General features: G+C 48.0%; 1 protein-coding gene across 1 annotated transcript; it reads left to right on the forward strand.

Moving 5' to 3' along the window:
* Positions 1–8,735: 8,735 nt before the first annotated feature.
* Positions 8,736–14,993, forward strand: AVPR1B (arginine vasopressin receptor 1B). The gene is made up of 2 exons (XM_025921181.2): positions 8,736–10,284; positions 14,504–14,993. The coding sequence occupies exons 1-2, from the start codon at positions 9,345–9,347 to the stop codon at positions 14,830–14,832; spliced, it is 1,269 nt and encodes a 422-aa protein (XP_025776966.1). The 5' UTR covers positions 8,736–9,344; the 3' UTR covers positions 14,833–14,993.
* The last annotated feature ends 5,157 nt before the right edge of the window (positions 14,994–20,150 follow it).

The raw sequence follows: 20,150 nt of genomic DNA on the forward strand, positions 1-20,150 counted from the left end.
ACACGGCCTACCTGTACCCATTAGCAATATGAACCAGCTCCCCCCACCACCCACCACCAGTGGGGCACGGAGTAGGGAAAGGTTGATGAGAAGATAAACAAGAAGGAAGGTTGCTAATGTGGGCTACCATCAACCCATCCACCTGCCCAACCTGGGCAAGAAAACTTGCCGTGGGGGACCCTGGACTGCTGGCCATGGCATATATTGGGAACATGGAAGGAGGGTGGGGCAAGAAGAAAAAGGAAAGAGGTGCAGGTCTCTGAAAACAGGCATGTGAGGACACTGGCAACAAACTTCCCTCTGCCTGCTGAAGAGGGTAGTGGGGTAGCTACATGGGCCTTCCTAATGATGCATGTTGAGACTCTATTTCTCTGGGGTGGAGCAGGGGGGGCACTGGAGGTGCAAATGGCACTTGGCAGCTGTCCCCCACCCTCCCCACCTCTTGGGCTCAGCAGCTGTGCCCCTCCCAGCCCCAACTTTTGCCCCCAACCCCAGGGCCTGTCTTCAGGGCTCCTAGCCTCAAACAGTCAAGCCTACGAAGTCAGATGGGGACTGTGCATCTGACTCTCTGGGAGTCACTGCCATCATTTTATTAAATTCCAAGAAAACTGAATGGAGATCTGATCGCTACAACGAGCTTAAAAGAAAAACTAAAACTTTCTCATGAACTGATGATAACTAATCGGAAAAGTTTCAATCATCCTGCAAAGGAAGTCAAGGGTGCTGTTATGTGAGCACAACAGAATCATCTCCTGTTCTAAGAAGTCATGCCAGAGAGCTAAGCAGCCCTGGGAGACTCGGCCCCAGCATCAGTGACACTTTCCAGCACTCACTTGGCCTCTCCTCCCTGAGAGCTGAGGTCTGCCCTGGGGCCAGGCAGAGGGAGCACCATACTGTATAAAGGCCACTCATCTTTAGCTGCCTGCTATGTTTCTGAGCACTGGGATGCCCGGGCCCTGGATCCTCTCACCTGCACCTCTCACAGCCACGTGTTGAGTGGGATGTGGTCTGAGAGTTTCCCAAAGACGCTGCACATTTGACCCTGGCCCGTTGGGACTGTTGGAATTTTCAGTGGCGTTAGAATCACTCGTCTGATCACTCTCCAGAAAACCTGTCAAAAGGTAGATTATATACTATGTAAATCATTATACTTCTCTCTCTACTTTTGTGAATATTTAAAATTTTCTACAATAAAGTTGAAAAAAATTAAAAGAACATTAACTGGCAGGGATATTTCATTTACTCATTTGTACCTATTAAATTTTGAATTAACATTTGACAAAAGTTTATTGAGCTTCTCTGTTACACACCAAGCACTGAGTGGCCTCATTAGATTCAGTACTGAAACTTTTGCCTCATGGCGGTGGGTCAGTTCTCTGTGGGTGAGGTCTGGGCATTTTTCACTTTGTTCAGGATATTGTCATGTGCAGCCAGAGTGGGGAATCACTGCCCTAAGGGGGTGATGGGGCAAACAGCACATGGGTGGACTTGGGTTCTGGCTCTCACCTCTGATAGCCATGTGATTTTGAGAACTTCACTTGTGTCTTTGGCTTTCAGGCTGGACTTTCTTCTGGAAAATGAGAGAATGGAACTTGACAGTCTCTGAGGTCCTTTCCATCACTCCTCAGCCTCATGGTCTGAACCAAAAGTAAGTCCCTTTCAACTCCAACATTCTGTGACTGTACAAGCTATTTTATGGCGAGAGGAACAAAGTGGAAACTTTCTGGGAGTCCCTGGAATCCACACTGATTACGCTATCCTCCCTTTCTCTACCTCCACTCTTTTTATTCGTTGGCTGACCGCAATCTCAGAGTTAAACCGAGTTAACAGAAGACAGTGGCAACACCAAGGTCTGCTCCCGGCTGTAAAAGATGCATTAGTCCCAGTAATGGCCCATCACCCAGACCACTTCCTCCATCTACACATTTATGGGACTGTGAATCAAGGGTTACCCAGGCAGACAGAAAGACCAGTGCCTGCTGGAGGACGAGTATGTCAAGAAGGGACCAGGCAACTCTGTGAAATGACAGCTCTGGTAATTAACTCAATGTGTTCTGAGTCCCAACCAAGAAGAGATCTCTGCAGACCAGGCACCCAGAGTTTACAGGAGAAAAAGGCCCTTATCCACTTTCTTTTGCCCAGGTCATGGTGTGGCATAAGAGAGGTACATACTCCATTGTTCACTGGCCAGTAATAACACAGGAAGGATTTTGATTTCACCCATCTGGCCAAAATGGAACATTATTAAGGGAAGAGATGTTGTTAAATATATATTCTAATAGACAAACTTCATTTTTCATGATAGCTTATTCCTGAAAACACAATGTTCAAGTTGAATGTATGGAAACAGAACATTCCTTTCTTCTTTAATTACAGTGATGCCTAGAAATCATTTTGATTTCTCTGCATCTTAGTCTACTAGTTAGTAATGTACAAACCAACATTCAAATCCAAGGAAGTAAGTCCTTTTGTAAATGGTTAGATTAAATTATTTGAGGATGGGGCGCCTGGGTGGCTCAGTCGGTTGAGTGTCCAGCTTCGGCTCATGTCATGATCTCACAGTTTGTGAGTTCAAGCCCACCATCAGGCTCTGTGCTGACAGCTCAGAGCCTGGAGCCTGCTTGGGATTCTGTGTCTCCCTCTCTCTCTGCTCCTCCTCCACTCGTGCTCTGTCTCTCTCTCTCTCTCTCAAAAATAAATAAACATTAAAAAAATTTTTTTTAATATTTGAGGATAAATCATGTCTTTTTTTTTTTTAATTTTTTTTCAACGTTTTTTATTTATTTTTGGGACAGAGAGAGACAGAGCATGAACGGGGGAGGGGCAGAGAGAGAGGGAGACTCAGAATCGGAAACAGGCTCCAGGCTCCGAGCCATTAGCCCAGAGCCTGACGCGGGGCTCGAACTCACGGACCGCGAGATCGTGACCTGGCTGAAGTCCTTCGCCTAACCGACTGCGCCACCCAGGCGCCCCAATCATGTCTTTTTTAAATTAAGAATTTTTTTTTTTTGGTGGAAGACTTTCAAAATCTTTATTATTACTTAAAGACTCAACTTTCAATTTATACAAGGTCAGTTTCCAATGGGGACCCACAAGTCATGTTCCCATTACTACATTGGGAAGATAGGGATAGAGGAAGTATGTATGTGAGTGGTGAGTCAGTGTTGAAGGGTTTTATATGCTCATCTACCAAAGAGAAGGCTAATAGGTGAAATGAAGAAGCAGTATATGTTTATTATTTAGAAACATGGAGCTTGACAGCAAATAAATCTAATAATGAGTTTAAAAGGGTGATCTCTGTCCAGAAACACAATAAATCAAGTAAAAAGATCAACAGCAAAATGGGAAAAAGAATTTGTAATTTAAATGTCAGATAAGGGTTCATTACCAAAGTATATAAAGTTTCCAAAAAATAAAATAAAAAGGCCAACAATCACAGAAAAATTCACTACAAATATCAATAATCATTAGAAAAGGAAATAAGAATGGCTCCTGACATTAAGATGTTCAGCATCATTCATAATATCAGGCATGCAAATTAAAACTACACTGAGATATTATTCTTATCTTATCAGTTTGGCAAAACCCCATGATTTAGGAACACACTGTTGGCAAGACTATGGGGAAACAAGCACCACACCCCATACATTCCTAGTAGGAATGCAAGTTGATCCAATCCCTAGAGAGGAGAATTCAGCAATATATAGCAAAACTGTTCATGCAAACACCCTTTAACCCGGCAATCTCATTTCTAGAAACCTACCACAAAGATATATTGGCAAAACATGGCAAGAAACATATACAAGGCAATTTACCAAAGCACTGCTTGTAATAGCAAGACTGGATACAACCAAAATCCCCATCAAAGGGGCCTGGATAAGTACGATACATCTACAAATTGGAGTGACACGCAACTACAAAAAGGAAAGAGGAACAACTATGTTCTCCTATGAAGTGCTATTCTCTCTACTTTTGTAAACGGTTACAATTTTTTAATAAAGCCTTTAAAAACAGAAGAAACTGATTACCTCTAGGGAGTTAAAAATAGAGCAATAGGGAGGAGGGGATTGCTTTTTTTCATAACAACCACTGTAGAATCATTTGATTTTTTAATACTATGTACATGCAAAACTAAGTATATTTTTAAAATTAAAAGTGAAGAGAATGACATAAATATGATACTTAATGGGGAAATGTTAGAAGCATTCTCATTAAAGTCAGAAACTCAATGATGCCTGTTCTTCAACTTTGTAGTGGAGACTTAGCCATCACAATAGGACAAGAAAAAGAAATAGGAGCAAATGGATGGAGAATAAAAGACAAAGAGTGATTGTTGTTTGTAGACAATATTAAATGCACAGAAAATCCAAAGTAATTTACTAACAATAAGAGTATGTGGCAAAATTGCTGAATATAAGAACAAGCTACAAAAATCAATATTGTTCCCATACACTGGCCATAACTAATTAGAAAATGTGATAAAACAAAATTCTGTATATAATGTCAACAGAAACTGTTAGGCTTAGAAAAAGAAATCTATCAAAAGATGGAACAACACTTATGAAGAAAATTATAAAACATTATTTAAGGACATAAAAATAAATCTGGTTAAAATCATAAATGTGAATTCTCCCCAAATTACTCTTTAAACTCAATGCTTCCAACCAAAAGTTTACCAGAATTTTTTGGTGGAGCTAAACATATCAATTTCACAATTTTTTAAAAGCTTATTCATTTATTATTCCTGAGAAAGAGATTGTGCGTGCACACAAGCAGGGGGATGGGCAGAGATGAATGGAAGACACAGAATCTGAAACAGGCCTCATGCTCTAAGCTGTCAGCACAGAGCCCACGCAGGGCTCCAACCCACAAACTGGGAGATCATCACCTGAGCCGAAATTGGACGCTCAACTGACTGAGCCACCCAGGGGTCCCCGCAATGTTAAAATTGTGAAAGATATTTTGAAAAAAAAAGAGGAAATTTTGTTTTCACCATATATTAGGGTTTATTATAAAGCCTCAATACCTAAAATAGTGAAATACTAGAGCAGGGATAGAAAATAAACCAATGGAACAGAAAAGAGATCCCAGAAATAGGCTCATACATATTTTGAATTTGATATATTATACAGGTGACAGTTAAGAAATGACGGACTACTCAATAAATGAAGAATGGGGGGCAGGGAGCTCCTGGGTGGCTCAGTCAGTTACGTGACTGACTTCGGCTCAGGTCATGATCTTGTGGTTCATGGGTTGGAGCCCCGAATCAGGCTCTGTGCTGACAGCTTGGAGCCTGGAGCCTGCTTCCAATTCTGTGTCTCTCTGTCTCTCTGACCCTCCCCTGCTTGCCTTCTTTCTTTCTTTCTTTCTTTCTTTCTTTCTTTCTTTCTTTCTTTCTCTTTTTCTGTCTTTCTCAAAAATAAGTAAAACATTAAAAAATAATAATAAATAAATGAAGAAATTGGTTCACCATGTGGAGAAAAAAATGAAGTTAGATTCTTACCTGAACATACACAAAAATATTCTGGGTAGCTTAAAGACCTAAATATGAAAAAAAATGTTAAACATGTTAGAAAGAAATATTGTGGGGATATCTCTGTTCTCAAGACAGGGAACACAGACAGAAAAGCAGAAGTGATAAAAGAAAGTACTGATGACACTGAAATTTAGATTTTCTGTGTCACAAATGACTCCATAAAGAAAGTTAAAAGATAAGTGGCAGATTAGAGAACTATAGCTGTGACATATCACAATACATAAAAGTTCACATCAGAATGTGTAAAGGAGCCCTACAAATCAGTAAGAAAAATAACCTCATCAAAAATTATGCAGAGGTGCCTGGGTGGCTCAGTCGGTTGAGCATCCGACTTCGGCTCAGGTCATGATCTCGTGGTCGGTGAGTTCGAGCCCCGCGTCGGGCTCTGTGCTGACAGCTCAGAGCCTTCTTCGGATTCTGCGTCTCCCTCTCTCTCTGCCCCTCCCCTGCTCATGCTCTCTCTCTCTCTCTGTCAAAACTGAATAAACATTAAAAAAATTTTTTTTTAAATTGTGCATAGGATATGAATAATTCTCAGAAGAGGACACCCAAACAACAAATAAATATAGGCAAAGATGCCCAAAATAACTAGAGATCAGAGAAAGAAAAAATAAAATCACAATGAGATGCTGTGAAAATGAAAACAGCTGAAACACTTGACTATGAGGATATTGAGAAAGTCAAGTGCAGCTGGTGCGAGAATAAATCGATACAACAAATTTAGAGATAAAAGTTAGGATATAGTCCTATCTGATCGAAAATTCATACATTGTATGACCCAAGAATATTGAACACCCAGCATATACTTCTGGCTGTACACCCCAGAAAACTCTCACACATGAACACAAGGAGGCATTCATAAGAATATTCATTGTAGCATTTAAAAAAAAAAAAAAAAAAAACAGGAAGGGGCGCCTGGGTGGCGCAGTCGGTTAAGCGTCCGACTTCAGCCAGGTCACGATCTCGCGGTCCGTGAGTTCGAGCCCCGCGTCAGGCTCTGGGCTGATGGCTCAGAGCCTGGAGCCTGTTTCCGATTCTGTGTCTCCCTCTCTCTCTGCCCTACCCCGTTCATGCTCTGTCTCTCTCTGTCCCAAAAATAAACGTTGAAAAAAAAATTTTTTTTTTAAAAACAGGAAAAAAAGGAGCTGGAAATCAATTGTAAAAATAGGGTTTGGGATAAATGTGTTATGTTCTTGTACTTGAATATGATGCGGCATTTAAACTGAATGAATTAGATCTATCCTATATACCGTCAAGGACGGATATAAAAAATAAAGCAGAATTTAAAAAGCAAGTTCTGGTGGTATTTCGAGTATGATGCCAATTACGCAATATGTAGTATTTTAAAAACATGTTTAACTATATATATAGGTTTTTTTTTTTAACATTTATTTATTTTTGAGAAAGAGAGAGAGAGACAGAGGGCGAGTGGTGAGGGGCAGAGAGAGAGGGAGACACAGAATCCGTCACAGGCTCCAGGCCCTGAGCTGTCAGCACAGAGCCCGACGGCAGGGCTGGAACTCACCAGCTTCGAGATCACGACCTGAGCTGAAGTCAGACGCTCAACCGACTGAGCCACCCAGACACCTCTAAATATATATAATTTTAATGGCTATATCAAGAAATAAATGGGAGCAAGAAAATGGAGACCAGCTAGACAGCCCCTTAGGGAAATTCTGCTGTGAAGGACAAGAGATTGCTACAGCTGGAGTGTCTGGGGAGGGTTATGTTGTTTGTTTTTTCTTTTTCACGGGCAACACTAGAGATTGCCTGCAGATAGGAATGGGCCAGTAGAGACTTGAACTTATCATTCATAGAGAGCAAGAAATCCCTGAGAAGGCGGAGCCCGGGCTGAGGTGCACAAGACTATGCTACAGTATTTGGGGGCAGAAATCGTGTGAACCGTGGCAGTGGGATGGAGTGGAGATGAATTCTAGGTGTCTAGGAGATCATCTCTTCAAAAGGCGATGGTAACTGTGTGGGCGGGTATGTGGGTGACGCCAGAAAGTGGCATGTGGTTTGATTAAAAGGTGAGAGAAGGGGGCCTCCGAGGAATCATGGACCGCGCGCTAAGGGTGTTGTCACTCTTTTTTTTTTTTTTTTTAAGTTTATTTATTTATTTTGAGAGAGAGGGCAGCGTGAGAGGGGGAGGAGCAGAGAGAGAGAGAGAGAGAGAGGGAGAGCAGACTGCATTGACAGCACAGGGTGAGTCCGAGACAGCACAGGATCTCGAAGTCCTGAGATCGTGACCTGAGCCCAAACCAAGAGTAGAAGGCGCACGCACTGAGCCAACCAGGCGCCCCTGCTGTTGTCACCCCTAATGAAGTTCTAATCTGCTCAGGAGACTGTCCCAATAATCCACCTCGTTTAGCTATCTGTCCCCGGAGCGCTGGTGCCGCTCACATACTGGGTGTTAGTTGGAAGGGCGCACCGCGCGGGCCTAGTCCTGCCTCTCCTGTCTGCCTAGTCCTGCTTCTCCTGTCTGCCGGTTCCGGCTTCCAGAGCAGCCCCTGTCACTTCTCTGGACCGGTTTTCTGCCCCCCAGGGTGGTTAAGTGCGTTCGTTGTTTTGCCGATGAAACACTGCGCGGGGGCGGCGGGTTAAGACGTCTCCTGCGGGATTCCTCCGAGGGCCGCTCGGACCCAGCGCCCCGGGCTCCCAGGTCCAGCCCCTTCCGCTCCGCACCTCGGTCGGATCTCCACCACCTCTCCCTCTCCACGCCCGGCCTCGTTTTTTCTACCTCCCTGAGGACCCATGTCTTCCACCAGTGGCTGTGGCCAGAGGTGGCTACCAAGGGCTCGAGGGCTCCCTCTGGGGGCGCCACCTCGCCCATCTGGCCACCCCTGCAGATTCTGGACCCTTCGCGAACTAACAGGGACCCCGGAGCAGGGGGCATGCCCAACAGCGCTGCCAGCCTTAGGGGCCCCGCGTGTGTGTGGGGGGGGGGGGTCACCACCCTCCACTCTTCGCGTGCGCACCTGTTTTGAGAGATGGTCCGACGGTTCCAGGGTGGGAGCGCAGAAGAGGTTGTCTGGCCAGCGGGTGAGCGCTTGCTTGCGTCTTCTGCTTCTCTGGCTCCCTGTCCCTGGTCCGCTGCCCCCGCTGTCCCCCCCCCCATCCCTCTCCACCACTCCCCCCCACCCCGCCTCTCGGTCCTCCTGTGGGCTGCGTGCGGGGGAGCCTCACTCCGCCCTTCTCTGCGGGAACCAACCGGCGCGCCCGGGGCGCAGGGCTCCTGCTGCGAGCCCATAAAACCCGGCTCCGGGCGCTGCGCTCCCGCTGCCTCTGGTCGCTGCTCCCGGGGGCTGGCGCTGGCTTGGCAGGGTCATCCAGCACGCGACGCTGATGGTGTGGACCTCGCCTCCAAGCAAGCGTAGGGACATCCGCTTTCCACTTCCAGAAAAGTTGGGAGAAAGTGACTTTGGGGTGGATTGGGAAGTGGTAGCAGCTCCCCAGGCTTCTTTCCTTCCAGAAGCTTCACCCTGCACAGCCCCATCCATTCTTCTTTTCCTGACACCCTGTCTCCCTGAGCCCTTCTCTCTCTTCTCCTAGGTCTCCCCTCCACGTCGTCGATCAGCCTCTTCTCCGTCCTTGCCTCTTTCTCTCTCCTCCCCTCTATCCCCAACCTCTTAACTATTTCTATTTTCACCATCTTCCTGCCATCCCCCTTCTCTTCTCTCCCCGTCTGAAACCTTTCCCTCCCCACTCCGTTTCAGCCATCAAACGTCTCCACTAGCCTCCACACCAACCGTAGGTCTTTCCCTCTCCCTCCTCCCCTCCCCTCCCCCCACCCGCAGCACACTCAACCATGGATTCTGGGCCTGCCTGGGCTGCTAACCCCACTCCCGGTGGCACCTTCTCCGTCCCCAATGCCACCACACCCTGGATGGGACGGGATGAGGAGCTGGCCAAGGTGGAGATCGGAGTCCTGGCCGCGGTCCTGGTGCTGGCGACAGGGGGCAATCTGACTGTGCTGCTGACCCTGGGACAGCCAGGCCGCAAGCGCTCCCGCATGCACCTGTTTGTTCTGCACCTAGCCGTGACTGACCTGGGTGTGGCCCTGTTTCAGGTGCTGCCCCAGCTGCTGTGGGACATCACCTACCGTTTCCAGGGCCCTGACCTCCTCTGCCGGGCCGTCAAGTATCTGCAGGTGCTCAGCATGTTCGCCTCCACCTACATGCTACTGGCCATGACGCTGGACCGCTACCTGGCTGTTTGTCACCCCCTGCGCAGCCTCCAGCAGCCCAGCCAGTCCACTTACCCTCTCATCGCCGCTCCCTGGCTGCTGGCTGCCATCCTCAGCCTGCCTCAGATCTTCATCTTTTCTTTGCGGGAGGTGTTCCAGGGCACAGGGGTGCTGGACTGCTGGGCAGACTTCCGCTTCCCTTGGGGGCCTCGGGTCTATATCACCTGGACCACCCTGGCCATCTTTGTCCTGCCTGTGGTCATGCTCACGGCCTGCTACAGCCTCATCTACCACGAGATCTGTAAGAACCTCAAAGTCAAGACGCAGGCCCGCAAGGTGGAAGGAAGGGGCTGGAGGACTTGGGACAGGATGTCGCCTTCTGTCCCAGCTGCCGCCACACGGGGCCTGCCATCCCGGGTCAGCAGCATCAGTACCATCTCGAGGGCTAAGATCCGAACCGTGAAGATGACTTTCGTCATTGTGCTGGCCTACATTGCCTGCTGGGCACCCTTCTTCAGCGTCCAGATGTGGTCCGTGTGGGACAAAGATGCCCCTGACGAAGGCAAGTGTGTGTCCGTGTGGGAGGCGTGAGTGGAAAGGAGCAGGGAAGGGAGAAAGCAGGGCAACGAGGGGGTTATAAGGCCTTCCGGGCCAGGCAGGTAACAGATGAGTGAAGCAATTATGAAAGGGGTGGGGGTGTCCCTGTTTCATGTGAGAAGCTACAACTCCTGACCAGCCTCCTGATGCTGTGTGAGTATCTTTTATGTAAAATCTCCACACTTTACAATTTGGGCACCTAATTTAAACATTTAAAAATAACATGTGGCCTTAATGAAGCATGACTGTTGGCAGTTTTGGTCAGTCAACTCCCAGTTTCATACATGAGCATTAGAATCATAGAATGACCGCGTTGAAAAGAATTTTCAAATTGTCCAGGATGACAATCTGTGACCCATGAGCTGTGTTTGTCGGTGCTCTTCCCTTTCGAGGCTGGACAAGACTTTAAACTCCTTCCCAACAACCACTTCTAATTAATTAGCATGTTGGCACACGACAACCCTGAAATTTCAAGCCTGAAATTTTAACCCCTTCATTTGGCTAATGGGAGAGAGAGGCTCAGAGAGAAAATGTGACTTGCCCAAGGCCACACAGTTAGGGAGTGGCAAAGTGAGGGGTAGAACCCAGGCCTGCTGTGTCTTCGTCTTTTTCCTTTACCCTACGCCCTGTTCATAATCCTGACTCTGGAAGTGGTGAAGAGAGGGGACTTCCTCCTCTAGGTGAAAAACAAAATGGGACCCACCATGAAGACCATGTTCCAATTGGCACATGGGAGGCCGTGCTATTGTCTTTTTTCTGGGGGGAGGTAGATGGCAGCCTCCTGAGCTTTAGATACTGCCAGATGGTCCAGCTATCTGGGGATGAGTGTGTACTCAGGAAGGTAAGGCTGTGTCTGGGCAGCCTAAATGTTGGAGAGTAGTGTTCCTTCTCTCCTAAGAAGAGTGCGGCATGGGGACACGTGCAAGTCAACCCATCTGGGTGTTTGTGGCTGGGGTGACTGTGTGTTCTCCAGTGCACGTCTTGTGCATAGCCTGGGATGTATATTGGGTACAGCATGTGACTGCCCTAGGGAGGCTCTGTGCACAGGTTTTGGAAGCTGGAAGCTTCCTGAGAGTTTGCTGACCAGCAGATCCAGGCTACCAATTCCTACCAGCCCTTAGGGAGTGGTTCCCCCTTCCCTTGTGCTTTTGTTTCTAACCTCATTTTGCTCATCCTGGGACACTCTCAAGCCAAATATACTTTGCTTTTCTGGAGAGATTAAATAAGGGCCAGGCTGTTCATGAATTTAACACAACCCTGCAAGAGAATTGTGAGAATAATACCAAACTATTATGGTCCCATTTTATCCCTTCTTTTGGACATCCATTTGGACAAGAGGCTCTTTGCAAATTACCCTTTAAGCAATGAATGTATTGATTCTAACCAACTGTAGAGACCACCCTGCTTTACTCACACACAGAATAGAAGGAGAGAGGGCTTCCTAGTGCCAAGCACATTCAGTCCTTGGTGGCCTTCTCTGCTGTATGTCTGAGTAATCCAAGACTCGCAGAGGGGAAAACACTGGTCCAAAGTGCCACTGCTAGTAAGAGGTGGGGCCAGGACCTGAGTCAAGGTCTTTATAGGTCAAGCATTATCCATGGCATGGCTTTACTCTCAGTCCAGCTTAGCTAATGACGCAGGGTGGGGGGCAGGGCATAGTCAGTTGCCCCTTTATCAAGGAACCTACAAGAGGATGCAGACCCTGCCACCCAGCCAGTGCAGGCTTCCCTGCTTGCCTGCTGTGTCACTATGATCACAAGCCTGTCCCTCCGTACACGTCCCTCACCTGTGTACCAAGGGCCTCTCTGAGCCAAGAGAACAGAGACAAAGTGTTACCTTACAGACAATATGCTCTCTCAGAAAAGCGGAAGCCCTTTGGGGCCCTTCTAGTTGGGCTGAGATCCATTACTTTAAACTTACTTTCCAGTACACCCAGTTCCTCTCCATAGCACGCCAACCTCCTGACCTCCTGTCCCTGAGTGTCTGGTTAGAGTCTACCTGTCTCCTGGGCCTTGCTCCTGCCCCCCAACTCTCGGCTGAGTTTCTGCCAAGACGCGGTGGCTGCCTAGGGTTGAGCATTGTGGGTCTGCCCTCAAGGGCTGAGAGGTGGAGCCTCTGTAGACTCTGGTGTTCATGGCACATCTCCAGGCCCTGCGTTGGGCCTGGCTTAGATGGGGCCAAATCAAACAGATGTTTCTCAGGCAAGGCGCTTGTGGAACCCCTCCATCCCTGGCCTAATCTAGGCACTAAATATGTATCGATAGAGTGGATAGGGTGAATACCACCCCGTTGGCCAAAGCAACCTCCCACAACTTCCGCATCATCCAGGTTTTATGTTAGCTGGGGAGCAGGCCAGGATGTAGGAAAAATGAAGGAGGATCTATTTTTATTGAGGCTGGTCCCTCCACTACCGACAGGTACTCGCCCCTTGCCCTCACTTCTCTGCCTTACATGGGTCAATCCAGACGCCTTCAGCTTCTCACCCCTGTGATCTACATCTTCTGTCAAATGTTCTTCCCTCTGCTTGGGCCATGAGTAGCCACACCTAGGAGCACACCTATGGGAGAACCAGAGTATCTGAAGACGTCACAGTGCTTTACAGAGGAGGCAAAGGGCTTTGCCTTTGAGTGTGTTGGCTGAAACTTCACAGAGGCACAGGACTGCTGTCTTAGAGTCAGTAGACCTGGCTTCGAGTCTGTGCTTCCTTAAAGCTCTGACATTGCTTTCAATGATTCTATAGCCTCTGCCAAAGGGCAAGGTAATGCAGTGTGCAATCTACGCCTCATGTAACAGGGTGTGTCTAGCCAGAGGTCAAGGCCTGTCCCAGAAGCTTTCCTCCTGGCATGTGGAGCTCATGTAGTCTTAAGAAAGAATACTGTGTCTGGAAAAAATCTTACCAGTTTGCACTCTCCCCTTTTGACCGTCCAAGAGAGAAGTTCATTTTTCCCTGCAGGAAGGTCCATTCCCTGGGTATAATCTCTGAGGACACAGAACAAGTATTCATCCAGAAAGGGATGCTTGGGGGCCCTGTACCTGGAAGCTGACCCTCCACTGCAGTTGGAGATGATGCCATGGCACCTGCAGGGCAGTTAGACTCTAGATTGCCCACCCAGGTCCCCAGCAATGGCCTGGCACTGTCTGTGCTCTCATGCTCAATGACTGAGTGACAGAATGAGGGGGACTGTCCTTGAGGGGTCAAAGAAGACAGAATCCAGAAGACAGTGTGCACCTGTATCTACAACATAAATGATATTGGGGGTCAAAGGGGCCTGAGCTTGGCCTAGAATCACAGGTATTTTCCCTGCCTGTCTTACAGAAGTTTTCTCATTCTAGATCTCCATCCATGAGGGGATTCAAGTTCTAGGTTTTGGAACAAAGACACTGTCTCCTATTTAAGCTGGTCCTGTCCCTCCCTGACTGTGTTTACACCTTGAAAGTCAGCTTGGAGAGGTGCCTGGGTGGCTCAGTCGGTTAAGTAGCCGACTTTGGCTCAGGTCATGATCTTGCGGTTTGAGTTCAAGCCCCGTGTCGGGCTCTGTGCTGACAGCTCAGAGCCTGGAGCCTGTTTCAGATTCTGTGTCTCCCTCTCTCTGACCCTCCCCTGTTCATGCTCTGTCTCTCTCTGTCTCAAAAATAAATAAACGTTAAAAAAAAAAAAAAGAAAGAAAGCTTGGAGCAAACCTTAGCTCCTACCCTTACTCTGTGCTTGCAAACAAAACCCAGTGAGGTAGGACTCTGAAGCTGGAGTCCCAGCTCCAGAGCTGGGCTGAGCAGCTGTGCTGCTCTCTTTCTTTCTCCTTCTTTCTTTCTTTCTTCCTTTCTTTTTACTTTTTTAATGTCTATTTTTGAGAGACAGAGAGACAGACAGACCATGAGTGAGGGAGGGGCAGAGAGAGAGGGAGACACAGAATCCAAAGCAGGCTCTGGGCTCTGAGCTGTCAGCACGGAACCTGACACAGGGCTCGAATTCATTGACCGTGAGATCATGACCTGAGCTGAAGTCCAGTGCTTAACTGACTGAGCCATCCAGGGGTCCCGGCTCCTTTCTAACCAGAGAACTCAAGCAAGTCCTTTCTCTCCTCTGGGAACTCTCTTTTGTCCTCTGCTCGGTGGGGGCCTGGACTCTCTCCCAGGTCCCTTCCAGCTCTGTGATTCTAGGGCTTCTTGTGCTTCTCCTTCTGCAGATTCAACCAACGTGGCTTTCACCATCTCCATGCTCTTGGGCAACCTCAGCAGCTGCTGCAACCCCTGGGTCTCCATGGGTTTCAACAGCCACCTGCGGCCATGGCCGCTGTGCCACCCGGACTGCTGTGGGGGTCCCCGGCCCCGGCCACGCCGGCAACTCTCCAGCCTCAGCCTCTCCAGCCGCCACACCACACTGCTGACCTGCTCCAGCGGCCTGCCCGCCCTCACCCTCAGCCCCAGACTCGGTGGGGGCCCTGGGACCGAAGGGTCACTGAAGGACTCTGCGCAGGTGGATGGGGAAGCCTCCACAGAGACCGGTGTCTTTTAGGGAACACGTTCCTTGAAGTCTGGCATGCCTGCGAGGCTAGTGGAGGGTCTCTGCTCATTTCAACACTGGGTGTAAAAGCCGGGAGGGCCAAGGTTGGAGTTAGGGGAGCCCAGTTTGAGGTAGGGTGAGGGGCCCAGAAGGGCTGCCCTACCCTTGGTGTTGAAGCTATTTGCCCCCAATCTCAGAGGCTGGGAGTCAGCGAGAGTCAAAACATCTGCTTCCCTGACCCTGTGCATTCGCAGAGTGTCTGGGAACTCACCCCAGATCTCAGGCAGGCCGAGGACGGCCCTATCTGGGCCTCCACAGGGGGCAGGGACTCAGGCTGGTCTCCCACCTTGACCATTTGTCCCCCATCCTAATCTGACTAGCACACCCAGCCCAACCAGGAGAGGGGAGAAGTGAAAAAGTGTGAAAAGTATTCTGTTTCTCTATCTAGATACTGGATTTGTTTGTTTGTCTGTCTGTTTGTTTTGTAGAAGGAGGCTTCTTCAATGAAGGAAAGCGAATGGAGGTGGGTAGAGCAGATAGATCAGCTTTACCTGCTATGCCCACCTGTCTAGTGAAGGGAGATGTGGGATTTAGTGCAGCATCTATAACTAGCAAAAATTCTGCCAATGCTCCCTGTACCATCCACCTCTATAGGAGGGGTGACAGGACAAAGTAGATGCTCAGTGGAATGACCCCCTGGGAGGGAGTGTGAGAAGGATGAGAAGAAAGGAGCAGATGAAAATGGTCACAATAAAATTAAGAGTGGACGAAGCCTCCAAAGCAGCAGGGATTGGTTTCTTTTCTTCTTCCCCGAAGGGATCCACACTGCACCTTCCTCTGGGGCCACCCAGAGGGGACATCCATACAGAAAGTGGGGCTGGATCATGGCTCTGGATTTCCTCAAGGCTCTTCAGAGCTTCCCTACGAACCATGCATGCCGCGATGAAGTCCGCAGCCCAGGATTTGAGACTCGGCTCTGCTTTCAGGTAGCTGCATGACCTTGGGCAAGTCCCCTCCCTTCTCGGGGACTCTGTCTTCTGACCTGTTAGGACACAGATGATCTGTAAGATCTTTGCCAGCTCTAAACTGTCATGACTTTGCAAGACTACACTCTATGGTGTTACAGTAGAGCCTTTCTAACCAAGAGGCTCTAGAAGAATTGTTGGATTTTCATGACAATGATATTTATACCCTTTGACTCAATTCTGGTCATGATGGATCCCTCCATGGCCACACTGTCTACTTTTGGTCTCAATTCTGTGATGTTGAAGCTGGGAGAGGCAGTGGCGTGGGGAGACTCTGAGGCTTTGCCCTGTTCCTCCTCGTTACCTCCAGCGGGATTTAGATCATGGGGTGGTTTCCCCACCCTAATTCCGATTCTAATCTAAGGGATAGCCTTGATAATGGAGAGAGCATCAGCTGAAAAGTCAGAAGAACCAGATCCTGGTTCTACCACCACTGATGACCAACATGGGGAGAAGTCTGGCTTATCCTTCATCTCTGTTATGAGGGTCAAATAAGACTGTGGATGTAAAAGTGGTTGGTAGAGGCATGAGCTCTCTACTAATGTAAGGGGCTGATTATCTATCCTGAGAGCAGCTCTAGGGAACAGATTCTCTTCCCTCTACTCCTAAGGAAGCTGTAGGGAATGACTGTAACTTTGGGCTTTAAGAGGTCACTCAGCTCTGAGAAGCCTCCTTAGGCTTCCTTAAAAGATAAGAACTCAGTAAGCAAAGTGTCCCAAGCCTTCAGTGCTAAAGAACCAGAGAGTGGGACACAGACCCGGACGGGGCCAAGGCTCAAGGCAGATGTGAGGGCCCATGGTCTCTCTTCACTGCATTCTGTTGCCCCTGTCGGTTTCTGACATCCAGCCACTTCTTCCTTGTCCATCTGTCTTGGCAGAGCTGGGCTCAGGAGCCTCCCATGGCGGTATGAGTGCTGGAGTTTCTCCTGGCCTTCGTGTGTAAGCCAATGACCCTGCCCCTCACCCCAAATCCCTGTCCTTAGTGCCTAAGTACCGAGTAAATCATTGCTCATCATGATGACTGGGACACCAGCTTTATACTCCAAAGACCTGGGTTTGAGCTCTGCTCTCACTCCTTTTCTAGACATATGAACTTGGGCAAGTCTTCTAATCCCTCTGAGCAATGGTTTCCCCATTTATTAAACAGGAACAACTAACCTTGTTGGGGACGGGAAGGTTGTAAGACCATAAACTATAGAACACTCTACTGATGTTAGAGAAGATAACGATGCCTCTGGTGAGTGACCTCCAGGGTCCCTGTGGGAAGCAAGAAGGATGGTCTCTGCTCTCTCAGGTCAATCTCACTTCTGACAGCTAAAAACAGGCAAAATGGAACCATGCTGTCTCTGGGCTAGGCACTTCTGTAAAATATTTATACATCCTGTGGACTCTGTGAAATACAGTACTTCAGTCCCTTAGAAGCCATGTGGGAGCAAGGGGCAGAGGGTGGGCAGGGCAGAAGATGGCAGGAGGAGGTGAATTGGTGGACTGTGGAGATTTCTCAGAATGGTTTTTTTCTGATGTATGGTATAAACCAGCAATTTTCCAGATGTCTATGTCTGTGATTTGTATGTAAATAAGTCTTTTATTTATCAAGGAGCTCTAGACTCAGCCCAGGCTGCAGTAGCTCACTTGGGGTCAAGAACGTGGAGATGCGGTTTAAATTGACCAATAAAAGTCCTTGATAACCAGGAAATTCCTGGGCATCTTTGTTTCCTAGGGGCAGTGACAATGAGATATGCAATATGAAATAAAATTTGCTCTTCTTCTTTTTTAAATGTTTATTTATTTATTGTGAGGAGAGGCAGGGAGAGAGGGAGAGAATCCCAAGCAGGCTCTGTGCTGTAAGCACGAACCCAAGAACCAGGAGGCCATGATCTGAGCCACAACCAAGAATGGATGCTTAACCTACTGAGCCACCTGGGTGCCCCAGGTTCACTCTTCTTGAGTGGGGTGGTGATGGGGAAGAGAGTTTGAGGGTTGGGGAGCCACCTTCTCCCACTTGAGGGAAACAGGAGTGTCCTGGGATTTGCCCTGGAGCCACAAGGTGGCAGTGTGGAGCTGAAAGTGGGTCTGAGGACGTGCTGACCCACAGGACAGGCTGGGAAAATCACCCAGCCTCTCAGCTCTAATACCTACTACCTTTTCCTTACAGATCTGGAGTCTTGGCTCTTCATTCGACCCAGTTGTCCAGAGATACCTGGATGCATGTTTCTCTGTCTCTAAGCTCATGGAGGATGTATTTGTCAAGAAAGGGCAGAGAACAAGGGCAGGGTGAGGGACTGAGGGTAGAAATTCCTGCCTGAAAATGAGTGTTTGAGAAAGCTAGTGGGACCTCAGAAACACAGATGAGCTGTAGTTATTATAATGTGTTCAGTTTAGAGGCTGGGACTTGGTTAGAAGGCCTTTTGGGAGCCCCTCTGGGCCTGGAAATGTGTCCTGATCCCGGAAGCAAAAAGCCTACTGATGGTGGGCATAAAATACCTCCTTACCCTATTGGGTCTTGTTGGCCAGTGATATAGTGCGGCTTATGGAGTTCTGCTGGAGTCATGGTAGGAATTTGGATGCTTGATTCTTTACACCAAGACAGGTCACGTTTATTGTTGCCCACTATATAGTCCCAGTTCATTATTGGTATGTAATCAACGATTTACTCGTTGCCAGCAGAAAATCAGTTTCTCTGCATCTTGTAAGATAAATTTGGAGAGATTTTGAATCCAGTCCACACTCATGGAGGAACCCAGAGTGGCACAGCACGGTCCTTCCCTGGATGTTCCGATGGCATACAACATGGGAGAAAGTGACTTCATTCTGCTGGACACTGAGTTCCTCAAAGAGGTGACTACTCGGGCGACCACTCATACAGATTTACACAGCTGACCTTCTAAGATCACGGAGGTATTACATACAATAGGGACATTTTATTTCTAGCAACACGGATAACAATGAATTTGAGGATCACTTCAAATTATTAGCTGGCCGCAGTCATCAGCTTGTTGGCCCAAACTCCTTAGGACATGAAATCAGCCCTTCCCTTTCCTTATCAGGGCAACTGAAAGTCAACGGCACCATCAAAGTTCAATCCAATCTCTGTTAGTCACACGTTCGACTCTATTTAGAAACAGCACTCTCCAAGAATGCCTTCCCTGGACGAGCGATTGGGGCAGGTGCTAATGTTAACCTCCACGATGTATTTATTTGCTACAAATGTCATAGCTTTGAAACCAATTGTAGCAGAGTTCATTACAGATCTTAATCAGATGGTCAGTGGCATTCAGATCTCTGTGCCCCCCGACATCAATTCCCTGCTCCAGGAGGCCTAGTACAAACACTTCTCCATGCAGTTGGGTCTGGCTCAGTCCCTGGGGCATTGCTGGGGAGCCCAGCAACAGGAGCAACAGGCAGACCTGCTCCCTTTCCTTCTGCCTCTTCTCCCATCAATTTATTTTTCACCCTTCTTTCTAAACTGAGGTCAGAAATCACCCTCTCTGGGACATTTCCTCGGATGAAGTCTGATTTTCACATTCCATACCCAATCTGCCCAAGCAGTTAGAGGGTCTGCTCTCACTGCTGTATGTCAATTCTCTTTTGTCACATGTCTGGTACATGCTCTTGCCTGTCCCTGGGACTAGGTCCTAAGTGCCTTGACCTCACCCACCTGATGTTTAAGTCTTCTTTTAACATGTGCTCCTCCCAATCCCAGGGCTTTCCAGAATCCTGCAGAAAGCAGGCACCTTTTCAGTTGTGCCCTCCCCTGGTGTGGGAGCGGTCTCAGCCGTGTCCCTGCCCAGCCTCTCTCAGAAGCATGGTAACTCTTGTGAACCTCTTCAACACACCCTTGACGTCTTTTTTCTTCTTGTTAAAAGAGATCAATAAGAAATAGAGTTTCATTTCTAGATACAGAGACAGTGTTGCTGGTGTTTATTCTTCATTCTGCCTCTCTAATCAACAACATCTTTTTTTTCCTTATTAAGAAAAGTTTCCTGGGGCACCTGGGTGGCTCAGTCGGTTGAGCGTCCAACTTCAGCTCAGGTCATGATCTCACAGTTTGTGGGTTCGAGCGCCGCATCAGGCTCTGTGCTGACTGCTTGCTCAGAGCCTGGAGCCTGCTTCAGATTCTGTGTCTCCTTCTCTCTCTGCCCCTCCCCCGTTCACGCTTTGTCTCACTCTGTTTCCCAAAAATAAATAAATGTAAAAAAAATTTTTTCAATAAAAAAGAAAAGAAAAGAAAAGCTTCCTAAGATGTCTTAGTCCATTCCAGTTGCCATAACAAAATGCCACAAACTGGGTGGCCTCTAAAAAACAG

Source organism: Puma concolor, chromosome E4 (genome assembly GCF_028749965.1).
Source record: "Puma concolor isolate L17-30 chromosome E4, mPumCon1.1.hap2, whole genome shotgun sequence".
Classification (NCBI taxonomy): Eukaryota; Metazoa; Chordata; class Mammalia; order Carnivora; family Felidae; genus Puma; species Puma concolor.